General features: G+C 45.1%; 1 protein-coding gene across 1 annotated transcript; it reads right to left on the bottom strand.

Moving 5' to 3' along the window:
• Nucleotides 1–4479: 4479 nt before the first annotated feature.
• INPP5D (inositol polyphosphate-5-phosphatase, 145kDa) lies at nt 4480–22320 on the bottom strand. The gene is made up of 22 exons (XM_010295770.1): nt 22135–22320; nt 21305–21385; nt 21055–21126; nt 20655–20778; nt 19401–19507; nt 18771–18873; nt 17829–18025; nt 16925–17042; nt 16337–16433; nt 14850–14988; nt 14060–14168; nt 13815–13903; nt 13497–13578; nt 12191–12280; nt 11914–12027; nt 10791–10873; nt 9649–9736; nt 8758–8907; nt 7906–7999; nt 7577–7684; nt 6669–6941; nt 4480–5077 (listed from the first exon to the last, which is right to left on the bottom strand). Exons 1-22 carry the CDS (start codon nt 22318–22320, stop codon nt 4480–4482), a joined length of 3102 nt encoding a protein of 1033 aa, XP_010294072.1.
• Nucleotides 22321–22674: the final 354 nt, after the last annotated feature.

Below are 22674 nucleotides of genomic sequence, written 5' to 3'. Positions count from 1 at the left end.
CGCTTCCAGGAATGCACCGATGGCTGCAGCACCTCTTAGGTGGCGGATGTGAGCAGCTATGTGAGACAGTTCCAGCTGTACTTGGCTTTTGCTTCAGCTGTGCACAGAAAACAGGGAAAGTCATCAGCTCCTTCAGCAAATGCTTCAGCCTCAACGAAACAAGCACCACGCAGATGCAGCTGACATAATGTCGTGGCACCAAACTGTCGACTGTTACGGAAGATCAAGAGAAGCCTTCACCATCACCTAAACTTTCCTAATGCACATTCTACCTGTTGCACCTCTGACTTATGTTATCATCAAGGGATGTAACAAATGAGGGTAGGGATGGAGTCTCTGTAGCAAATGTCCTAGAGGGGAAAGTGTGGATTTCTCTCAGGCAGAGATTAGGAAAATAAAAAAATAAGTATTTGGATATTGTGCGTTTCCAACCAATCTGTTGCCATATGGGGCCATTGGTTAGGAGATCTCCGGGAATTGTCCTGGACCACCTTGGTCAGTTAGCTAGTCCTGACACCCATAGTTTAATCATACACAAATATATGAGCCTTCAAAATGTTATAAAAATTAGGAGCATTGTCTGGGGGGAATCAGTTCATTTTTGGACGATACATCCCTTCAATCACATGGACTAATTTCATTGTACTATCACTAAGGACAACAGAAAAATGTGGTAAAAATTTCAGAGCAACTTTCATTTTTAAAACAAATGGGAGGATAGTGACTAAATGAATAGTTTTAAGCTGTATACACTTTTAAAGAGTGCTTGGCCCCAGCAGACTAGAGGCCTAAGCAATATAATTTCTTAATATCATCAAAATTAACCCCTTGCTAGTTTGGAGTGACTAACTCATCTTTATTTCCTTTTTTTTTCCTTCTATTTTCCCTCCTCCTTGAGCCATCTTCTGCAAGACCCTACCTTTACCAGGAAGGAAATATGTAGTCCACTACAACATTTTAGGAAAAGCTTTAACAGCACCCTGCAATAATTTTACAGTTGAGTGGACAAGTAAGCTTGTGTTAGATGCATCAGCTGCAGGCAGGAAACAGGGTTTTAAAAAGTTGCTGTGTTCTACAACATTACATCCTGTAGCTGGGAACTTAAAGCATTTTTGACAGCTGGGTCTCCATAGAAATAAGTACAGTAAGACTGCAGCTATTTTAAGAACTTAAAATAAAGGATGCCCGAAGGTTACGGATAGGTACTACATCTGCGGGAAATCAGTTGATTTTTTGACAATTCATACTCTTCGGTTTTCTAATATTCACATCTGGCAAGCTCATACAGTTGGCGTTATCAACTCTACCATCTCAAGGTACAGCTAGTCTTACTATAAAGACAAGTATTGCACAGCGTCCCACTACTTCTCTGCACCATCTCTACCACTCTATGTCTAAGCTGCTCACCAGAGAACTCTCTCTTCTGCAGAGGCCTCAGAAAGCTCTTTGCAGAGCCTTCTTTTGAACATTTTCCACTTGCAAAAAGTGTGGTGGCATTTGCCATCATTGCTGTCATAGAGAATAACTCAGACTCTCTTTGGAGCCACGAGTGACAATTCATACCCAGCTCTACAGCTGGGTAAGTAATGCATTTTTAGCACGGGAATAGTAATGTATTTTTTTCTCCTGGAAAATTGGCAGAGAGCTACACTTCTCCCCCAGCAATATGCCTGTCTAAAGGACAGGCCGAATCAAGTACCTGGATGTTATATATTACGCCTTAGTAAGTCCTGTGTTCCCAAATTCCGCTCATCTGCAAATGTGGGCCAAATTTAAGCAGTATTCCCAATTAGAAGAATATTTTTTGCAAGAAGCTATCCTTGCTTTGTATCAAGCTGTTATTTTGCAAACCGTGGGGAATATACTTCCTTTTCTACAGCTTAGGAAGTCAGTGGATATACACTAGCATCACAGAAAATCTGAGCCTGTCTCATTATTGAGAAGTTAAAACTTTTTGTAGAAAGCCTGTCACATTTCCATCTCTGAACATACATGAACACACCACAGAATTAGCAGGAACTGATCTAACTCTCCATATTGGATAGAAAGCTCACCTGATCCAGGAAGGTTTTACTCTGTGGCCGTACAAGTTCTGGAATCTGGAATAGAAAAGTGCAATGCTCCCCAGGGCCAGGGAAATACCACAGCTATTGAATTATGGGGATTACACAGAGAGGATTCTGTTGAACAAAGCCTGAGGAATGCAAGCTTGTGGCCTGTCTTGCTGACTTGTAGGTTAGAGAGTCAGGTGTTTCAGTCATGATGCCTTGAAATCCCAACCTGCGTGGCAGAAAAACCTCTCTTTTTAGAAGATTTCTAACTTGCAGATTGTCCCTTTCCACCCATTCTCACACGCCTATGCTTGGCCTCTTCTGCCCCAGTAAAATTACTGTACATTTTCTATACTCATACAATTAGTAACTGTACCTGCTAACAGGTGCTAGAATTTTTAAACCAGCTGTATCCACGAAGGGTCTGTGCACACAGACAAAGGCGTCCTCAGTCGCAACGTCGCAGCGGCATTGTGGCATCTTCCCTGCACTCCTCAGTGCCTTTGGTGTTTCTTCTGGGGCCAGACTACTGTCACTGGGCGAGCTGGTGTAACACCCAACTAAAGCTGAATCATGTGGCAGGCAGTTCTGAATTTTCAGTAAAGAATGATCAGAAAAGGTGACTATTTTATTATTTTTAAGTAATCAACATGGAAACAATAGCAACAGTTAAGTCACAAACAGGCATAACCTAATTGTAACCATGGCATTAATACTTAACATGAATATAATGGAAATTACAAGTATGTTAACATTATTCAGTCTCAGTCAATGAACAGAAGTGTACAGTAAAGTCAGCATTAATCTATTAAGAATGCTACAAAACCAGCCGGCCAGTGTCCTTCAAAAGCAGAGTGCTGGCTGTAAGACAGGCTGGAAAGACTGCTGTCCATGCCTTCGGGCAGCCAAACTCCTAGGCTGTCTATGGACCCTGCCCGTTCTCCCATTTCTGTATGTAGTTCTGACACTTCCCTTTGTTGGTGTTCCCTTTGTTGGTACAAGAGCACTACCTGCTAGAAAAAAAGAAGAGCTACAGTGCCAAGGGCCAGCCCTCAGACTCTGCATGAATAATGCACGTATGCAGCCTGGGAGCTCGCACTAGAGGCAAAGCTGGCTCCCTTGACAGTGTGTGACATTCATCAGTATCTGCTATTCAGACTCTTTTCCCACTCTCCTCTAACTCCTTGCTCCATGGATAGGACATGCTTTTGGAGCTGTACCGCTTTCAAAATGCTTTCTTTTACATATCACTCTTTAATAGGAATCTGTAACACAAAATAAAAATGTTGCTTTTGTAGAAAGGGGGTTCTTTAAATACACTCCTTCCATCTCCTAGTCCTTATGCCGTACCTTCCTCTTTTTCAAAACATTTACTAATGCATGTGCTTAACCACCTGCCTCTTAATAGAAGTACCAAAGTGACACTACAAAAGGCTAACTTGCATTTGGTATTGTGGTCTTGGCTCCTCTTGGTCTGAGCAACATAGGCTAAACTTCTCAGAACACTTCCGTAATCATAGAGAGGGATACACCGTCAAAAACAAAAATCCTCAGTCTTTTTAGAACCAGACCAGAGGACATCAGTGTGAACAAAGCAGTAATCTTCATCTTTCTTCCCATCAGGATTCCTCCTAGGGTGCCATCTGCCGTGTTGTTTTCACTGTAGAGACAAGAGAAGACATCAGCTTGCCAATTGTCAATTCTAAAAGTTTTGATGGAGAAGGAAGAAAAACCCTACAGCTTGCTCAAGTGGGCTCTCTTTTTCTTCTAATCCTGTTTACTAAGACCTCCCCTACTCCTTTCTCATCCTGCTCATGACATTCTGGAGAAGAAAAAACAAAACAAAACCAAAAAACAACAAACAAACAAGCACAAAAAAAAACCCCAAACCCAAGAAAAAAACACCAGCCCAGAAGAGCAGATGTGTGATTATTTCCGTAGAGGGTTCAGTAGTGTTTTCGGACACCACTGTTCTAAGTTGATAAGAGTTTCCCAGAGGTAACTAATTTTAATCATATTTTTATTAATTACAAATCTATTAGCCAATACTGCAGATTTGTGATGTCAGGCCAAGTTTGGACATTCTCAGAAACAATGCAGTATGCTCCAAACGAGCAATAACAAACTAGCTGACTATCTGCATTCCTCTTCCGGCCATCAAGCTCAGATAGTCCAAAAGAAGTTAAAACTTCATGCAAAACTAAGGCTGTGGTTTCGCATGACATCTTCTGCAGCAATATTCCTTAAAGACACTCCCTTTCTATTTCCAGCAATTTTATTTTCCCCTACTCTGCAAGCCCTGTAGGTTTGTGGGACAGCGCTCTGAGCTTGGTTAGGAAATACAGAGCGAGGGCACAGTGATTAAGCCAGTACTACTCTAGTAGTATTCTGCTGTGACACCACGGTCTAATAAAACTTCCCTCCTGACTTATTCCCACAAGTAACACACCGGTGTAGTTGTCCTGCCGACTGGTCCTTCTTCTGTCCGATGCTTCCCGGAGTGCGGCAGCTCTGAACTGTCCCGATAGTCTCGGCCCTTGGAGTTCTGCATGTCCAGCACTGCCCGGCTCTTCGAGGGAAGGGGCGGCTTGTTGTGCTGTCCCGGGACGCTTGGGCTGACTTCAGACCTTGATGGCTTGACTAGTTTTTTGAGTGGTGCTGAGTTTTCTAATGATGTAGTCATCTTTGGTTTGCCTTGAGTCTTTTCACTCGTGTTCTTTTCTTCAGATTGGCTGGAGCAAGTATAGGACCGAAATAGCTGTGTGGGGACCAGGAAGGGTGGCGATGGTTGTTTGCCAGAGGTCTTGCTGCTCTCAGGCTCCTGTGACTTCGTGAGATGAAAGCTCTGATCAGGCAGTGGCGGCTGCTCTTTTCGCAAGGCCTTGGGGTAGTCCTGCTCCTTCTTTGATGCCACCTTGCCCTTAGAGCCCATAGAGCCATACAGTGGGTTCTCAAACATCTCTGGCCTTTGCTGTCCCTCCTCCTGAAGCAAAGGCTCTGCTGTGGTTTTCCCCAGATCAGGTGGCCTGCAGTCATCAAAGCAGTGTAAAAAGGAGACTTGTAAGAGCAGGCAAGAGAGACTGACTGATTTAAAGGAAAAATTAATAGGAAATTAGCATGATAAAATTAAACTGACTGTGCAAAGGAGTAACAGGATAACAATTAAACTCGGGGGGGAGAGAACAGAATTGTGTATTGTTTTTACTCTGTTTAATCATTATTAATGTGACAACAGAGAGCAGATATGCATGGTACTGGATAAACTCCCTGCTGGACTACAGTCTTGTCAAAGTGATATTTGATTTCTCTTTAAACAGAGATAAGCCACTGACCCAAACTGTGCCAAGTGCTTTGATGGCTCTGCGACACACACAAATCTGAATTTAAATATTAATAAGAATCTTCAGATCTGGCAGAGAGGATCGAAATAGCTGTCTGGACAGTTAATGTAAGAGCTCACATCATACTGGAGCATTTTACAACTAGGTCAATCTCTTTTTGCTACCAATGCCACATGGTATTCCTAGGAAAGGGATAAAACTCCTTAATGCACCCAAATGCACAATATATAAGTAATAGCTATATACTGTAGAGTGAGACAATCACTGTGCGTTCACAGCTGAGCCCTTTGAATCAAGGCTTAGACTGGAATGATGGCACAGCTGTATAACGGGACAAGGAAGGTTTCATGGGTTTTGTGTGACTTGACCTGATTTGGCAAGGCTTTCATCTGGAGAACCACCACAATACTGGAAAGATCAGCCACAGTATCACTGAACAGAGTGGAATAGGGGTGACTGGCACATGTTCTTTGGGTGTCTTCAAATGAGTTGTGTTCCTGGCTTCAAGTTATTTTCTGGAAGTCAGTACATGCAAAAGCAAAAAGCCGAGAGCATGATGATGCACTGTGAGGTGCATAACAGATTGAGGCAGTGCTTGCAGCTCTGACTTTGCAAGTTCTGGCTTACAGAGCACCACATACATTTGCCAGTGCACTCTAGCCCAAACTCGGAAAGCAGCTTTCACTATGAAGAAGAGGTCTGGAACGAGGACACTGCATAAACGCACGAGGGTGGAGTAGCCTCATCGCTTTACTAAGTTGGGTAGGGACAGGATATTTTGAATTGCTGGATGGAAATTCTGCATCAAGACTTGTGATAGATGCAGCACATGGATGCTAACTCCTGTAGCAAGTTGGACATTTGTATAGTAGTGTAAGTAGAAATTCAGTTCAAGTACTTCACATATGACATGTGAAGCAGCATTCCTTCCCATCCTGTGGAAAGGTCTATGCCACACTCTTCCCTTTTCTTCTTTGCTACTACAGTCAACCTCTGTAGTCTTCTCCTCCTCTTCTCTTGGTAGAGAATTAAACTTACACATATATCTTTGGCTTTCCTTTCACAAAAATCTGAGGAACAACTAAGACTAGTTTTCTTTGGATATGTGATGTTTGCAATTGTGACTTTCACTTATCTTCTTCTAATTCTAGAGATAAAAGACTGAAAAGAATATGCTGCACCTTGAAGTCTGTACAGATAATGAAATAGTGACTGTGCAGAATGACAGGAGAGAGGGCACTAGCCCCAAGCCCCAGTGCAAAACTCAAAGACTCACAGGTACTCTTGACTCCAACTACAAATGCTTCTGTTTACTGCAGGCTGGAGGGACGGTTTTGGAGATAGCGGCGACAAGGAGGGTGATGTAGAAGGTGACGGACTCTGTCCCATTACAGAGGTAGTCTCTTTGGGCTGCTGCTCGTAGCTCCAGAGAGAAGGTGGCTGGTCTGGTGAAGGTATCTGCTTAAGCTGGCTGGTTGCAGAGGGTTGCTGAGAGAAAGCAGCTACCCCCAGGTAGCTGGGGTTGCTGATGTCTGTGGGAGTGGAGCTGCTGAAGAGAAGAAACGTTGTTAGGAAGATGCATGCACAAATACATTTATTTTTTTGTCTCTGTACCAGCTACAAAGGAGTTAGTGCCCACTGACTGCTTAGATTCAATACCAACTTTTTTTTTTTTTTTTTTTTTTTTGACACAGTTGCTTGAGAATCACAGAATAAGTGGGAGTCCTGTTAGCACCTCCCTCCTCTGGGTCACTGGAGAGGAAGCCACTGGGTGCCAACCCCAAAGAGTTCCCCTGGCTGTGGCAGATGCTTCCATTTCCAGGCTGCAGAGAGCACTCGGCTTCTGCAGCCACAAACAGCGGCTTTTACAGGTTTCTGAGCCCAGCAGTTCAGCTGGCAGCTGCAGCAGGATGGCTCCAAGCAAGAGGCAAATTGTAGCACTGCTTTGCGCAGCATAGGAATATGCTGCTGGAATAACAGGAGAGACATTTGGCCTTCTGAGGTGTAACCATACAGACTCGCAGGCAGAATGCAGGAAGCTGCCTGCAGAGAAATGTACCTGTGACACTGGAGGGAAAGGACAGCCTTACCCAGAAGTGTCCTACGACTCTTGGAAAGGAAAAGATAGGCAGTTTGAGCGTAGCTTCCCACCCCAAGCTGGCAGAGGCAAAGCAGCAAGATTACCGTAACATATCCTCCTTTCCTGGGTTGTCTGGAGAAGAGGAAGCACTCCCCCAATAGCGAGCAATGGCTGCTGCCTCTCTGGCCATCAGATGAGTAGGTTTTGACTTTCTGTTGGAAATAAAAGGGCCCTTTTAAAGTGGGATGCAGGAACCTAGTCTGATTAATGCATCTTGGCTTTTGAAGCTTTGGGCACAGAAGCATTGACCAGCCCTGACCAGAGAGCCACAATTGCCCACCATGCCTATTAATACTGCTCCCACAGCAAGCCCAGCTTTGTGTTTATTGAGCCAACTAGTTTTCTGTAACCGACTCACCCACTTGCCCTTTACCTGTTAGTCTGATCCCAGTCTTTGCTAGGCTCTGAGTTGCTGATGTTTTTTGGTTTCTGCCCAGCAATTTCATCACGTTCAATCTTGACAAAATCTGAAGGGAAGAAAAGGCATAAAAGAGTGTTTTGGCAGCTTCAGAGTCTAATTCTCTAAGTTTTCCGTGTTACTGCTTGTATTAAGGCATCTGTCTATCTGAATGACAGTGAGAAAGTTTAAAACAGCTGTTGCTATTATGTTTTCGACTGCCCACTAACATATATCATGTTTTGTTGACAGGAAGAAGTGTGTGTCTTAAAATACTAAAGTCATGATCCCCCAAACAGTCATATACAGGTCATTTTACCATTGACAATAATAGTAAATGTTGTAAGTCTGCTTTTGTACTCTGAAAGGGAACAACGGGTAGCAAGGTGAAAATAAGCAAAGTTTGTGATCTTTTAGCTGAGGAGCTGCTCCGTGAGAGCCTCACATGCTCTTTGCAGATGTTCCCCAGGTTGACTGGAGAAGGGAGAGCTTCGGCACCTTGTCACATAGCCACTGCAAGTGGAAGTAAGGAATCACCGCGGAATAAGATCAGTATCGGTGACAGACAGGGGGCTCTCGCAGTCTGCCGAATTTACTTGAATGGTGAAAAAGAAAACCCAAATATTGGGAATTGCTGTGTCTTTCTGAAAGAGTACAGGTATACTCCTAAGAACTGATACACCTCCTTGCAGTCAGCATCAAAAGCTCTTGCCTCATTGGGACTAAAAGCACTGAAAGGATAATTTTCAAATCCTTGACAGTTATCAGAAATCTTTTGAGATGGATATACTCTAGAGTGAGCATTGAAGAGATGATCTCATTTCTTACCATACAGTTTCTCTCTCTGTTTTCCTTGTGATGTTTGTAACTTGATTTCACCTTGGAAGACCCCTGTTTTCTCACCATGGTGTGTCAGCACAGTATGGATAGGAACTAAGGATTCTGTTGCTTCTATTCGCAGGGCAATGCAGCCTTCCCCTAGAGGATGACGAGGAGACAATGAGCCAGGGACTGAGGAAAAAAGTATAGAAATCTTTTTCTCGTGCCAGTCATTTACTATCACTATGCTGACAGGACTGAGATTAGTGGAGAGAATCTGCTTTGGATCACAGTAAGGAGTGCCATATCTCTTGAGAAATCAGGGGCATTCATTTCACTCCACATATATGTGAAGGATTTGGGCATTGGAGACACCCGCAGGTGATTACAAGGTTCTGAGCTTCCATTACTGGTAAGGAAAACATGAGCCTGTGACTGCCATTTCAGTTAATGGGATTTCAGCAAAGAGCCTCCTGTGGACAAGGACTGCAGTCTCTGGCTGGTTAGAATTTGGAAGCAAGCAGCATTGACAATGACTTTTCTGTAGCCAGGAGAAATGCACCAAGTAAGTGCAAATGAAACAGAATTTGTATGTTCTGAATAGACCCATCTAAACAGACTGACTCCTGATTTAATTCCTGTATTTTCTTTTTAAGCTCTTTTAGGGCTGGTAAAGCTCACACAGATTGATGCTTCTAGTTCATATTCCTCTAATCATCACTACCTCATAAAATATTGCCCACAATGTATTTTTGCATGTATTGTGTTCTAAATCAGAAGTCAGAGCATCATAGATGTTCAGTCTATAAGAGCTACTTCTGTTCTTTCCCACTCTTTCAGTGTTTTGGAAAAATCTAAGTAGATTTTGACTCATCCAGAACTTTAGAGCTAAGCACTTACCATAAGATTCATCACTGTCTGATGACTTAATGCTGATCAGGATGTGTTGATCCAGTAGGTATTCTGGGTCTGAAATAATCGGAGTCAGCTGCAAAGACAAGTTAATGTGGGTCAATACAATAGATGGTCTACACAAACACAGTTGTCCCTGTGCCTCGGTCCCAAAGGAGCAAAACTCAGCTGGACAAACCCATGAGGGTATCATGTCACCCCCAGGATCAGCCTCTTCGGTGACGTTTGGAGGTCTGCGGTAGGCAGCTACACACTTTTAAGAGTCTCCCCGCTCTGTCTCCCAGCACAGCAGACAGAATGCTATAAATCAAACACTCATGTTGGCCTGAGCTGCAGGTTTTTTCCTACAGTTGCAGAGTGAAAATTTCTGTAGGAGAAAGTGATCTGGACTCTTATTACAGTCTGTTCCCAAAAATCTGTTTGGCTGCTGCTACAATCACTTATTGTAGAGTCTTTACCCAGTCTCTTGGTGTAAGGCAGTCTTTCCAAAGTTGGCAGTTCTTCTGGACCATTCAGAAGGGCATTGATATGCATATTTGCTCCAAATCCAAGAGCTCTGATAGTTCTTCCAGCTCCCACCATGCCAGGAAATGGAGAACAGCTCTGAACTCAAGGGCTTGTCTTTGACATCGACACGCAGAACACTACTTCTGGCCATTGCTGGTCTTTTTAACACAGGTAAAAAATACTTAGTCAACTTTTCTCAAAAATGCCAAGAAAAAAAAAAAAAAAACTTTGTCACACAGGGCAAAGAAACTCCAGCACAGTTGTTTTATCTTCCATCTAAAACTAAAAAAAAATAAAAATGGGTCTGCTTAAAAGACTTCTCAGAATAATTATGTTCACTAAAAAGGTGAAAAAAAGGCACGCTCCTGAGTGACATAATCAGGCCAGCAAGATTCCTGGTCCAGATGAAAGTATACTGGCAAGAAAGTCCTTTCCTGCTTATAAAATACTCTGTTTACCTTAAGCCCATCCTGCATTCTTACAGTCCCCTTCAAGTGTAAACAAGACCGCAACCGTGTTCCTGAAAGTAATGTTTATATAAGCAAAAGATGTAATGTTGCTTATGGGATGCAAGTGGAAGGCTTCTCTTCCATACGGATATGGAATCATAGTCCCAATTTTACCTTTGGAAGAGCATCAACGAACTTTACCACAAGCTCCCCTTCATTCCCATCCTCATTTTCTCCTTCCTGGCTCTTTACAAAACCTGCAAAGTGATGAGAAAGTTGTTCACCAGGAGACAGCAAGAACATGGCTACAAATCCTTTTCAGATGCTAGATCTCCAAAAGGCCTACAATTATTTTCCCACTTGGATACAAGTTTTAAAAGTATTAAGAAGCTTAAAGTCTGAGCTTTGGGTGAATGTTTACACAGTAAACTTACAAGTGATTTTACTGGAGCATTGTTAAATAGTTTTATTTTACAGTTAAACTTGGCACTGAAAAGCTCAGTGCATACATGGACTGGAGGATAAGAACATGACAGCTCTTCCTACGCCACTCAAGATAGCACACTTTTGAAATTCTAATTTAAGATTCGTAATACACTGTTTCCATAGAAATTTATGCAAATTTTGATACAGCCAAAAAATAATCTTTTATGGAACTGTGTTTGACACAGCGCTCTGACATGCGATAATGTGATGAAGCATACACCGAAGGCATGCTGTCCCACTTACAGGAGCAGTCCTGTGATGGGGAATTGCTTAAAAAAAAAAACACAGCAAGGGCACGTAGGCTCGCATTACATAAACAGCTGAGACTCAGCCCTGCAGCACAGGGACAGGGAGTAAAATCTGCAGCACTGGTGGGTACATGGTCCCATTTACAGAATCAAATCACTATCTTTCCTTTCAAGTTGATCCTCTGACTTATTCTTTTCAAACCAGGAAAATTAAATTATTTTTATTAGCATAATGCAGATGCTTTATTTTGAAAGCACCTGATCATTTGTAGCAGGCACAATTAGAAATTTAATCAATCGAGTGTTTGCTAAGTAGAGATTTTCTGTGTGATAAGCAAGAACAACACGTGTTTCTCTTCAAGAAAGGAATGATCAGATTGCCAAACAAGATGGAAGAAATGGTGGAAGGCTACACATCTAAGCACGGATTACAGCTGAATGGCTGTGGGGTTTGGATTGTATTGCTGATGGTATGGCATGACTTGTAAACTACAACAAATCTCTCTCAAATCCAAACAAGCGGGAAACTTTGACAGAAAGAATAAAGATGGGCAAAACCATACTTTCTAAGCAGCTAGAGTGGAACTCAATGTAGAACTTGGTCTGGGACTTGGTCTTCAGAGTAGCATAGCAGTGCAGGAACTCTATCTCCCCTTGGGAATCCGTGTACTTGGAGTCTAGGAAAGAACAAGGGAAAATAATGGCGTTTTCAGTAGGAGATAAAGAGAGGGCATTGTTGAGGGGACTTTTTAAGAATCAGCTTTTTCTTTCAACATATACAAAGCACTGCATTTTGTATCCAAAGGTGAAGACAGCACACTTGCACCCAGTTTGACTAACCATTCTTTGAAACAAACTGCGAGGTGACTCCCACTTCAAAGGTGGCAAAGACAGGACTGTGGTCACTTGTCATGATGTCAGTGGTGCAGCCTGCAAACAAGAAAGGGAGGATAGTTACTGCCCTGTGCTTCTGCCCTGCTCCAGCGAGATCGCTGCAATAGAAATATTATTCGGTAATTTTCCAAAAAACGTAACTGTCGCTGTGGTAACTGTCTCTAGTCAAAGGTGTTCCTAAATAATCTCATGTTACTATACGGGAATGTAACTCTCTTGTCAAAATACATAAAGCTTTGGTTAACGGACACAACTTTACCGCATCGTTTTGCAAGCAACACTCAGTACAAGAAGTACTTGCAGGTTTCCCCCAGTACAAAAAGCACTTGCAGGCTTCCTGGTTGCCTCTGCAACATGCACAGCTAATTAAAGCTCTAATATGGCAGGAGATCACACGAGAATACACTGGTGCTACTTCGGTGCTACAGAGCAACTCACGGCCCGAGATTAACAGTGAGCGAGCAAGGTCTTGACTTGACCTAAGCGCACGCTGAGCTCCAGCAAGCCCAGCCTGTTGAACAGAACAGCGTATAAAAGCAGATGCCAGACTTTACAGAAGTGCTTATTTGACCACACACCTCATCATCAGAGGCTCTGTGATCACATCAGTCCACCTTATCCCCCAAGAAACTTCTACAGCCCTCCTCTCAATCCCATGCATAGGAAACCATGAACATCATATGCTCGATTCTACATATAGGTGATGAAATTTCAGGAGCTGCTATCCGAGTCTTTTTTTAAACAGGTCCTGCGGGCTTCCTCTCTTCCCTGCACTGCACTTTTGTGATGCTTCTCAGCAATAAAGGGAACGGGCTCTGGGTACCACACAGTCCTTCTGAAATATGATTTGATAGAAGAGAGATGTTTGCAGCTCCAGCCTCTGCAGACTGGACCGTGTACACAGGGTCTGCCCTGCTGGCACCATCAAGCAAGAAGCTGCTGATTGCAACTGCACAGGAAAAGTGGTTGTTGTTGCCAAGAAATAACTGGTGTAAAGTGATCCTACAGCGTGGCCTAAAAGCTGGACAGCTGCAGCTGTATGAGTCGTATTCTGCATGTAAAAGAATAGCAGAATTCATTCCCAACCTTGTAAGGTTACAGGCAGAGAAATTTGGCTCCATTCTGCCTGGTTTAACATCAGGTCTCTCTATGCTGAGTGCCTGGCAGTGCAGGGAGATCCTACAGACTCTGCTCTGAATCATTTCCGTTTCAGACTGATTGCTTTGCTATCTACAATCTGTTATCTACCCACCATAGGACTGACACACAACGTGCACCATGGGGTATGATTTCCAGAGCACTCGATCACACCAGGATGGCAAATTGTACTTCATCTGCAAACCAAAGGAGAAGTGATGTCAGGAAGAAGGGAAAGGACCAGTTCACAAGAGAACAGGAAATTCACTTGCCCGAGCACCATACATTTGTGTCAAATCTTTTGGTTTGTATTGACTCCTTTCAAAACACTACAAGGGCAGAAAATGCAGATTGGTTTAGGTCACTTTCTTCTGCAGGAGTTACTTTCCCTGCTCTGCCATATACTTCTGAAGGGAAATCAGTTTTCACCTACCCCTGTAGCCTTTTGCTTGGTGTAAGCATACTTCTCCCGGCTACCTCTTTCAAAACGGTAGGTTGGAGCAAAAGTAATCTCTTCTTCCTCTAAAACAGAGAGAGAGCCCTGTTAGAGTTTGCCCCATTGAGAACCCTCATCTGGGCAAGACGGCTGCTGCTCTGTACACCCTGCCTCCCACCAAGTCTGGCAGAGAAAGTGGCTGAAAATGTGAGAGGAATCTGCCAACAAACTCAGAATCTTACCGAACTGCAGAAACACCTTTTGGTCCTTTCTCTCTATGAGAAGCTGGTCAAAAGCCAGCAGCTCCGGATACTGCTGCTGCCTGATCTTCTGGATAATATTCTCCGCTTCCTGCCAACAGGGAAACAGCAGAGCTGCAGATGATGCAAAACCTTCTTATAAAAACTCCCTTCACTAGTGAGCCAGCAAGCGCTTCTGAACTGTTTCACTGAGCCGTACCCCCTGTCACTTCCCCACCTTTCCCTTCGCTGAAAGGCGCCAGTCTTTGCTGCACGGCTGAGCATTTGTCTATCGAAACAGGCATCAAAATGCCCACACATCCCCTACACAAGCACACACACACGCAACCAGATGCACATCAGCAGCAGGCTTGCTGTTGCCTCCCGCCTACTGAAACCTATCCAGTACTTATGACGGCTTGCCTGTTTCTGAAGGCCTGTTCTGAGCCATTAAAAGCTAACCAAATGGAGCAGAAAGGCAATCTCTGGATCAAGCTGTTCAGGGACAGATGCTCGCTCACGGTGGGAAGGAGAGTTGGGAGGTTTGGGGAAGCAATGCTGCCTGGAGCAGCAAAGTGTGCCAGACCGCATTCCTGGCGTGCCCAGGGCCCGTTAATCCTTGGAGAGGCCAAAGGGGATTTCCTTACTCTCCCTCAATTGGTGCCAGACTCCTGCCCTGGGGATCCCTTCTGCCTCCCCTCTTTCTGCCATCTTGCCCTAGGTTAGAAAGAGATAGCGCTTCTATAGCGACAGGGTATTTTGTCTCTCCAGGGATCCACGCAGAGTCCCTAACCGTTGGGGGCTGTTCCACACGGTAGTTCAAGTCTCCCAGCCAGAAAAGATGAGTAAAGCGATGAGTGATGTTGAATGGACTCAGTTTCTTATCTCCCAGTGTCAGGAAGCGCAGGATGTTCGTGTAGTTCTGGTTGCGTCTGTCAAGACAAGAAACATCTGCCTGACATACTAAACTGCCATGCAATTTCTAAACGCCTGGGCTGGCAGAGACTGCCGCTTTACCAGGCAGGAACCTACCCGGCTCAACATCTAGAGGAGAGCAGATCAGAGGCCAAGAACTTGCCACCCCTGCCTCACACTGCACCTCAGCAGACAGGCCCAGGTAACGTGCTCCCGCTGAGCCAACCTACTTCATGCCACCGGTAACCACTGTCATGCTGCAGCTTGGACCGTGTGTGGCCTGGGGAGCTGGGGGGCAGGAGGACAGCCTGCTGTGAGGAAGGGGCAGTGGCATTTACAGCAGCTCCGGGCTGCTCTACCTTGGGTGTCAGACTGTTCCCACCTGAATTGAAAGGCTGGAAAGCTGTCCTAAAGCCACTTTTGTGGCCTCCTGGGGCTGTGCTTTTCTGAGCTGCATGTCCTAGAAACCCAGCATAAGACTGTTGCCTTCAGATTTCAGCAGCAAACACCTATCTAGATTTTGGCAGCTATTCCAGGCCCTGGGGATCCCTTCCACAGAAGTTAACTCCATCAGTGGCAAAGACCCTGTGCAGACATCGCACACCATCTGTTGTCTGGGTCCTGGACAGGGAAAGATGGCAAAGCCAACCTTTTCATTTCAAGTCCTCTTTTCTTTGAAAATCACTCTTCCAACTGCTCCAGCTCCTCCCAGCATGGACACATGTCTCCCACCAATGTCGGGATCTTTGCCCTTCCAGTCCTGTGCTGCACAGAATCTGCCCTAGATGATGGAAACTCATTTCACAGCTGGGTATAGAGTATTAGCCACCGTGGAGGTATTTCTGTGCTACACACCTCCCTCATGGTATTCCTGAGAGCATGCTCTGCCTAGTAGGATCTTTCTCAGCTGCACCCCAGGGCACACCACAGTCCCTCGTGCTCACAGCACTGCCTACAGTGAGGAGGCAGAAAGTCCCCGTCAGCATCCCATTCTGGGATGGGAAAAGCGTTCCCACATCTCTCAAAAACACTGTAGATAAGGGAACTGTTTTCCTCATGTACTGGGCTTGTGTGACAGGTCACAAAAGTGTTGTGTGAGACATTTACACTTGCCTCTGAAATTCTTTTGCTGTCCATTTCACCTGCACCCGTGTGGTATGGCCATAGAGCCAAAGACCCTCATTCAAATGGTGACACAGTGAGTAGCGTCTTTAGCACAGGTTGCCCTCCCAGGAGACATTTAATAGTTTTTTATGGCCAGGAAAACATGCTTGTGACTGTCTGGTGGGCCCTCCTTCCAAACACAGCCCACAGAACTTCACCCTGGGTCACCATCCATTTCTGAGAGGGGAGGATGTATCTTACCTGTGTTTCTTTTCACTTCCTGAAGTCAAATGGCTGTTAACAAACCCAAAAGAGGTTCCATTAAACATGAATGACACCCCCACAGCTCCTTTATTACCTAGAAAAAGATAAGCCAAAAACATCAAGAAATCAATCCATCTTCAGGCTGAGTCTAGCAAAGATAGCAAAGCAGCTAGTGCATCTTAAGTTAAGTGGAAGATGGAGAAGAGAAGGAAGTTGACTTAATCAGCACAGAAAGAATTAGTACATACAGCACAGATTGTGGTAACAAATTTTCTAAGGATGCTAAAAAAAATTAGTTGAAGGGAGAGAAGTGCAATTTCCCTGTGAAACCCAAGAAAGCAATCCAATAGCCAGTCAAACATGCTTGCTGGGAATATATCTATATGCGTATACACACAAATAGATTTCCTCTCTTACAGGGTAAGATATAATCAGTGCTAGTAGGATATAACTTTAGTACCACTAATGTCACATAAATGTAGTCAAAGGAGTCTTCTGGAGAAAGAGCTGTTCCAATTCAAGGACAGTATTGGCACAGACTGAACAGATCTCAATCCTTTGGACAAGACCGGGTCTGTTCCTCACCCAGTGTGTTTGCGATGCCCGTCTTCACGTTGTCTGTGCAGATGTGGCTGATGCGGTTCTCATGTTCTGGCTTGGCCAGCACAACAATCCTGATGTTCCAGAGGGTATGGATTGCTATCTGCAGGGATGGAAAGGTTAGAGGTTATATTTCTGCACATACCTGTGGAGCTGCACCGGAGCTGCAGCCTTCCTGACTCCTGTAGTAGTTCTCCTACACCAGTTTTCTTCCTGTGCTCAGGATATGCTTTCAGTTATTTTAATCAAAGGTGGGAGGAAGGACCTAGCTATTTTCTAGTGAATCATTGGATTGCCTTGCTCGCCCAAACAATTTCCCAATCAACATGCAAGTCATAAGTCCTGCTCTCCTGTGGCCTTCCATATATGCTTAGATTTGTTTCTTGACATCACTGAAACTCAGGAATGACCAAACCTGGTCTTACTAAGGTTCAGTTTCTTTTATGACTGTGCCTGTGTGCTGTTACATCCTGTTTTGAAAGTGCAATAGCCTAGGATGAGACCTGGGTTACACCTGTCTCCAAAAGTTTTACAGTCTCCTCCTTTATGAAGGTCAAAATATCACCACCACTTGTCTCAGGCGCTCAGCATCTGCCCCTTGCTCCCAGGCTGGCAGGCAGAGGAGCTTCATGGCAGTGTCCCTGCTTTGGCAGAGCGGGGGTCACTGTCCATAGCAATATGCCCATCTAGCCAGCTCCAGAGGAGGATCTCGTGGAGTCCACAAGCAGGTTCAGTTCAGTCTCCCTCATCCAAATGCAATGACAATACAGGGAGGGAAGTGGAGGAGGTGTAGGCAAAATGTCACTTATACCTCTCTCTCTTTTATTTGCACAACACATACTCTCCTCATACGCCTGAGTTATGTGCAATAGCTGGAATAACTCCTCACCACTTTGAAGCTGATACTGGTGATTTCCTGCAGGGATTGTCTCAGGATCTCCAGCCATTCCTTCTCCCCTTGGGGATCCTCCTGGGTGCCAATCACATAGATGTCATGAGGAATGTAGTCAGCAGTGTCATCACGGGTCTTCCCCTGCCCCTTGGAGAGAAACCAGGAGGTGATCTTCTTTGGAGGAGGTGCAGCACCTTTCATTAACAAATCAAACACCAAAATAAGTCAGAGTATGTTCTGTCAAACCCAGGATACAGACAACCCATGGGGACAGAAATACCAGGCTTCACATTCACTCTGTCCCGTATCAGTCTTATATCAGCCAGGGCACGCTATTCTAAGATGACAAAGATGTTAACCATGAGATGACTCACTGATGAAGGAGCGACTCTGCTTTGACCATCCTCCTCTCTTTCATTAGCTTGCCAAGGCCAAGGCTAGCCAAGCGTAGAGGTAGGGAGCTGTACTCCTGACTTGCCACTGCCTTTACCTTACCCATTAAGTATGACTGAGCACAGATAGCTCAGCCTACAGCAGCTGAACCAGGCTTTTCTCCTAAAATGGGAAAAATAACCCTCCCTAGTCAGGTTCAGAAGCAGCTGATGTGCAGTTATTGGAATTGCTCCTGCCCTTTCTGCAAGGTGGAGGATAGCAAACACTGCTGCACCAGCTCTCTGCCAGCCACAATTCCCTGTCATTGGAGGAATCCTGCAGTACCCATCAGGGCCAACTTTATGGTCCTTTGACTGGAACCATGAAAAGAGTCAAACCGCATGCAAGAATAAACCGAGAGATCAGCTCTTCCCCTGTCCCCCTGGAAGACAATCCTGGTGTACAGATCTGCTACTGAACAAACAGTGTCTGGAGCTCATCGTGGCAGGTGAGCACACATTTTGGCAAGTGTCTCAAGGAACGCCCATGTCAGAAGGGAACCCGTACCCATATTCCAGGTCCCAATGAAGATGGTGATCATATCAGGCTCTGGTTGCTCCGAGTGTTTATTCTTCATCTGCTGCAGAAGTTGGCAGAACCCTTCTCTCTTCTAGACAGGGAGGAGCAGAGACAATTAATGAGATGCTTAACTCCTCCAACACAACCTCTTGAAAAACTAGCTGAACCAGGAAATTCCCAGCACACTTGAAGGGCAGATTAGCTCTCCACTCTCATGAAACCTTCAAACAGGCTGTCTTTCCTGGGGTACTTTCTTAGGCACTTAGCTTGTGCATTACTTTAACGAGTGCTGAGCTGGTCAGAAGAAAGCCCAGACTTCCCTCTCATTTGTCTATATGAACCTTTTTGCAGTTACCCTCACACGACTGCTTGCCTCTTCTCACTGCTTGCTGACACTCTGTTCTCCTGCCTCAGTGACAGCAGCTAGGTATGTTTGCCCTTCCAGCATCTCCCTTTACACAGTACACTTGTTGATTTTCTGGATGCTTCCAGGACAAAGGAGAAACTTCATTTTCACCAAGCCAACCCAGTTCCTCTTTCTGCCAAGGAATGCCCCTTGTACCACTCGCACCCAGGTACCTGCTCCAGGCTGGCAGGAAGGAAACATTGTGTATGTACCTTGGAATCAGAAAAAACATATTCCTTCCGCTGCGTTTTTTCTTTTTCTGTTTCCAGCACAATCACCAGTTTGTTAGGGACCTTCTGGGACTTGATAAGCTGCAAGACTAAACAGAGACTGAGTGTCATGAGCTGCAGTCACTGAAACTAGAATCCCACCAAAACTAACAGGACCTTGCTCACAGGCTCAGGACTTACACAGTCTTTTATGTCTAGGGCTCACTTTGCCCTGCATAACTACATTTTAATGTTGCTTAATCCTGTTCCCTGTAGGAATAGATTTGGACTCTGAAGTAAAGAGGACCCCCAAAACTCATTCTGCCTGGAGCTCTTGTCCATACCAAGCCCTGCAGTCTGAAGTGAAGCCTTGGCTTCCTGCAAGCAATCGCTCTGTCTCCTGAGCCAGACTACATATATTCCTTTCCCATCTGTGAAACAGGAGGTAAAACCTCATTTGGTGGTAAAGGTGATTCCTCCCCATCTAAAATAGCAGCTAAGTAATTACGAACACCAGCTGGAGAAAGCCATACATGAACACTAATCTTTTCAATCACTGCCAGCAACAGGTTGATTTTCTAGCAGGAGAGAGCCCAAGGGCATCATTTACTCTCTGATAAATCCTACCCTGTTTGGCTCAATCTCAGTGACCTGCCCATCCAGAAAGACAACAGTAAAAAAAAAAAAAGGAGGGGGGACACTTTGTTTGAATTGGGCCTTCAGACCAAACGGACATTGTTCATCAGAAGAGATATTGATTCACATACACACACACCAAAAAAAAAAAAAAAAAAAAATCAAGGGGAAATTCACTGAAAATTTTTACTGAAACTGAGTAGCTGGCTTTTTACCATCAAAAATCATCACAGAAGTCAGTATGTTCTTGCAACATGTTTTTGTTCCAGTGACATTGCTTTTCAGTAGAAAATGGGTCTGTTGCAACCAGCTCTACAGGGAATCTTCTGTCAAAACCTGCTCCCTTTCAGTCCTGCTACCACTGTCTTCATTTAGACCAGGAGGCCAGGTCTAAAACAATCTGTGAAAGCTGGTTGCCACAGGAATGACTCCCTGTTCTCTGCAGGCCACTTTGGGGATAGGCAGTCTAGACTGACTGGAGCCTTGCACAACACCCAGGACCTGGCAGAAATATCTGCACTCTGGGCCAAACCTTGCCCTCAGTGGGACCAAAGGGAACCCCGCCCCATCATCTAAGGGACCGAGAGACTAGTCCAGCATTTGTGACCTTAAGCTTCTTACTTTTCTTGTGGGTATAAAACTTGTCTTCTGGACCATCCTTAGATCTCTTGATAATCAGTTTTCCCATTTCCACATCAACCTTGAGATGTATTTTTGAGAAAATTCCTAGGGAGTCAGCTTTCACCTATTGGAAAACAGAGAGATTTTTCATAAGCAATCTTCTACACTTAAGTCACGTGTATGACAAATGCAACACTTGCCTGAATTCATGGACACATATCGTCATTATGCCAATCCCACTAGACATCTCTTAAGCATTTGCACAGTGCTAAAAAGCATCCAGGAATAGCTGTTATCTCTGTGGCAGCACAGCAAAGTTCCCAGGAGCTGAGATACTGACATAAATCTACATTACTGTCCTTCCACATTGCGATCGGCATTGTTAAAGAAGTACATTTACCTCAAAAGTGACAGGGGGGATAAGGGAGCGTCGGTGTGTTGAATCAGGACCTTCAATCAACAGTGTTTTCACCTGTAAAAGAATTTATGTGCACCACATTGCATTTGGTGATTCTGCACTACCTTGAGAGTAATGAAGTCAGAGCAAAGAAATCTTACTCTAGCAGAGGATTGCACTGATGATGAACAAGAAGCATAACTAGAGGCAAAAGGTGACAAGAAGGTAATATAAAATAGCTTTAAAACTCTACCTTTTCTTCAATGGAAGACAGCAAAGCAATCAGCTGATTGAGTTTCAATACAATATTGACTGGACTAGCTTCACCAAGCATCTGATAACCGCAACACAGAAACAAAAAAGAGAGAGAGATGCGTAATTACCGAACCCACAGAGTGTGGCCTGGAAGCGCAGCGGTCTCGCCCCAGGGACACCTCGCACACAGAGCAAGGAGCAGCCCTTGTGCCGCTGCCGCTCTAATCCATAACGGGCAGCACAGAGTTTGGCTGAACATGCAGAAGTATGGGAGGGTGGAAGGACAAATTTGCAAACCTTGCCCATAGGTTAGAGGCAGCTGGGCATGCGAGGGAGTCAGCTTGCTGCTGGGGGACAGGTTTGCATGACCAGGTCCAGGGTTTAACATACAGAAGTCCCAGATTTTTGGTTTTCTGGGCTACTGGCAGGGAGAGAAAGGTCATGGGACTCAAGTGGGCTGTGGGAAAGAAGGATTTGGCAGTGTAACATCCTGGAGTGAAGTTTGTGGAAAGAGAAATGTGCAGTCGTAGCCTCCAGGCTGAGGGAGGATGGGGAGATGGAAGTCCTCAGGCAGTTCGCTGCACTTTCTCTGGGGCAGGACGGGAGAGCAGGCAGAGGGGACTACGGGATAAGTGAAACTGTGGGGATGTAACTCACTGTGTGCCCTCTGCACTGCTGCCAGAAAGAGGCTAGAGAGAACAGAAGTGGTACCTGATCACCTGAATCCCACCGGTCACTGCTGTGCAACCAGAACCCTTCCCTCCCACCGTGCTGACCGCCACCCGCGCTCCTCTCTCTCCTCCTCATCCCACCTTCCAGCCGACTTACTTGTGAGCGCTGATGGATACCGGGGTGCAGCTGCTGCTCAAACACCTTCTGGATGGATTCCAGAGATGGGAGAGTCCTAGAGGCTTCACTGGGAACAGAGACACAGCGGAGGTCTGAGGCTGCGGTTGGGGCCCTGGGCTGGTCAGCTCTTGGTCTCTTTGGACAAAGCCACGCGGCAGAGACCATGGGCACATATTGACACAGGGCGTGCTCTCGCCATGTGTTGTGCTCTTGTCCTCTGCTGCTTACTGCCCTCTGAGTTGGTGGGATGGGTGCTGAGAGCATTGCTCAGCTGCCTCAGTGTCACTGCCAACGAAGGCAGCTTAGAGTTAGGCAGCTGACTTTCGATGGCTGAGGCATGGGCATACTGGCTGTTCCTTGGGTTTTGCTTTGGAGGTGGTAACTTCTTTAAATCTCCCTAGAAAGGTGTCCCAGTCTGGGCCAAACCAGAGAACACTGTAAAACCAGCATCAACCCAACTATGCCAATTCACAGATCGAAGCGCGCTCAAAAATCTCAAAGCCCTGTGAAGTTTGGTGC

This window comes from Phaethon lepturus, unplaced genomic scaffold, assembly GCF_000687285.1.
Source record: "Phaethon lepturus isolate BGI_N335 unplaced genomic scaffold, ASM68728v1 scaffold6751, whole genome shotgun sequence".
Taxonomy (NCBI): Eukaryota; Metazoa; Chordata; class Aves; order Phaethontiformes; family Phaethontidae; genus Phaethon; species Phaethon lepturus.
This window is presented reverse-complemented; position numbering and strand designations above follow the sequence as displayed.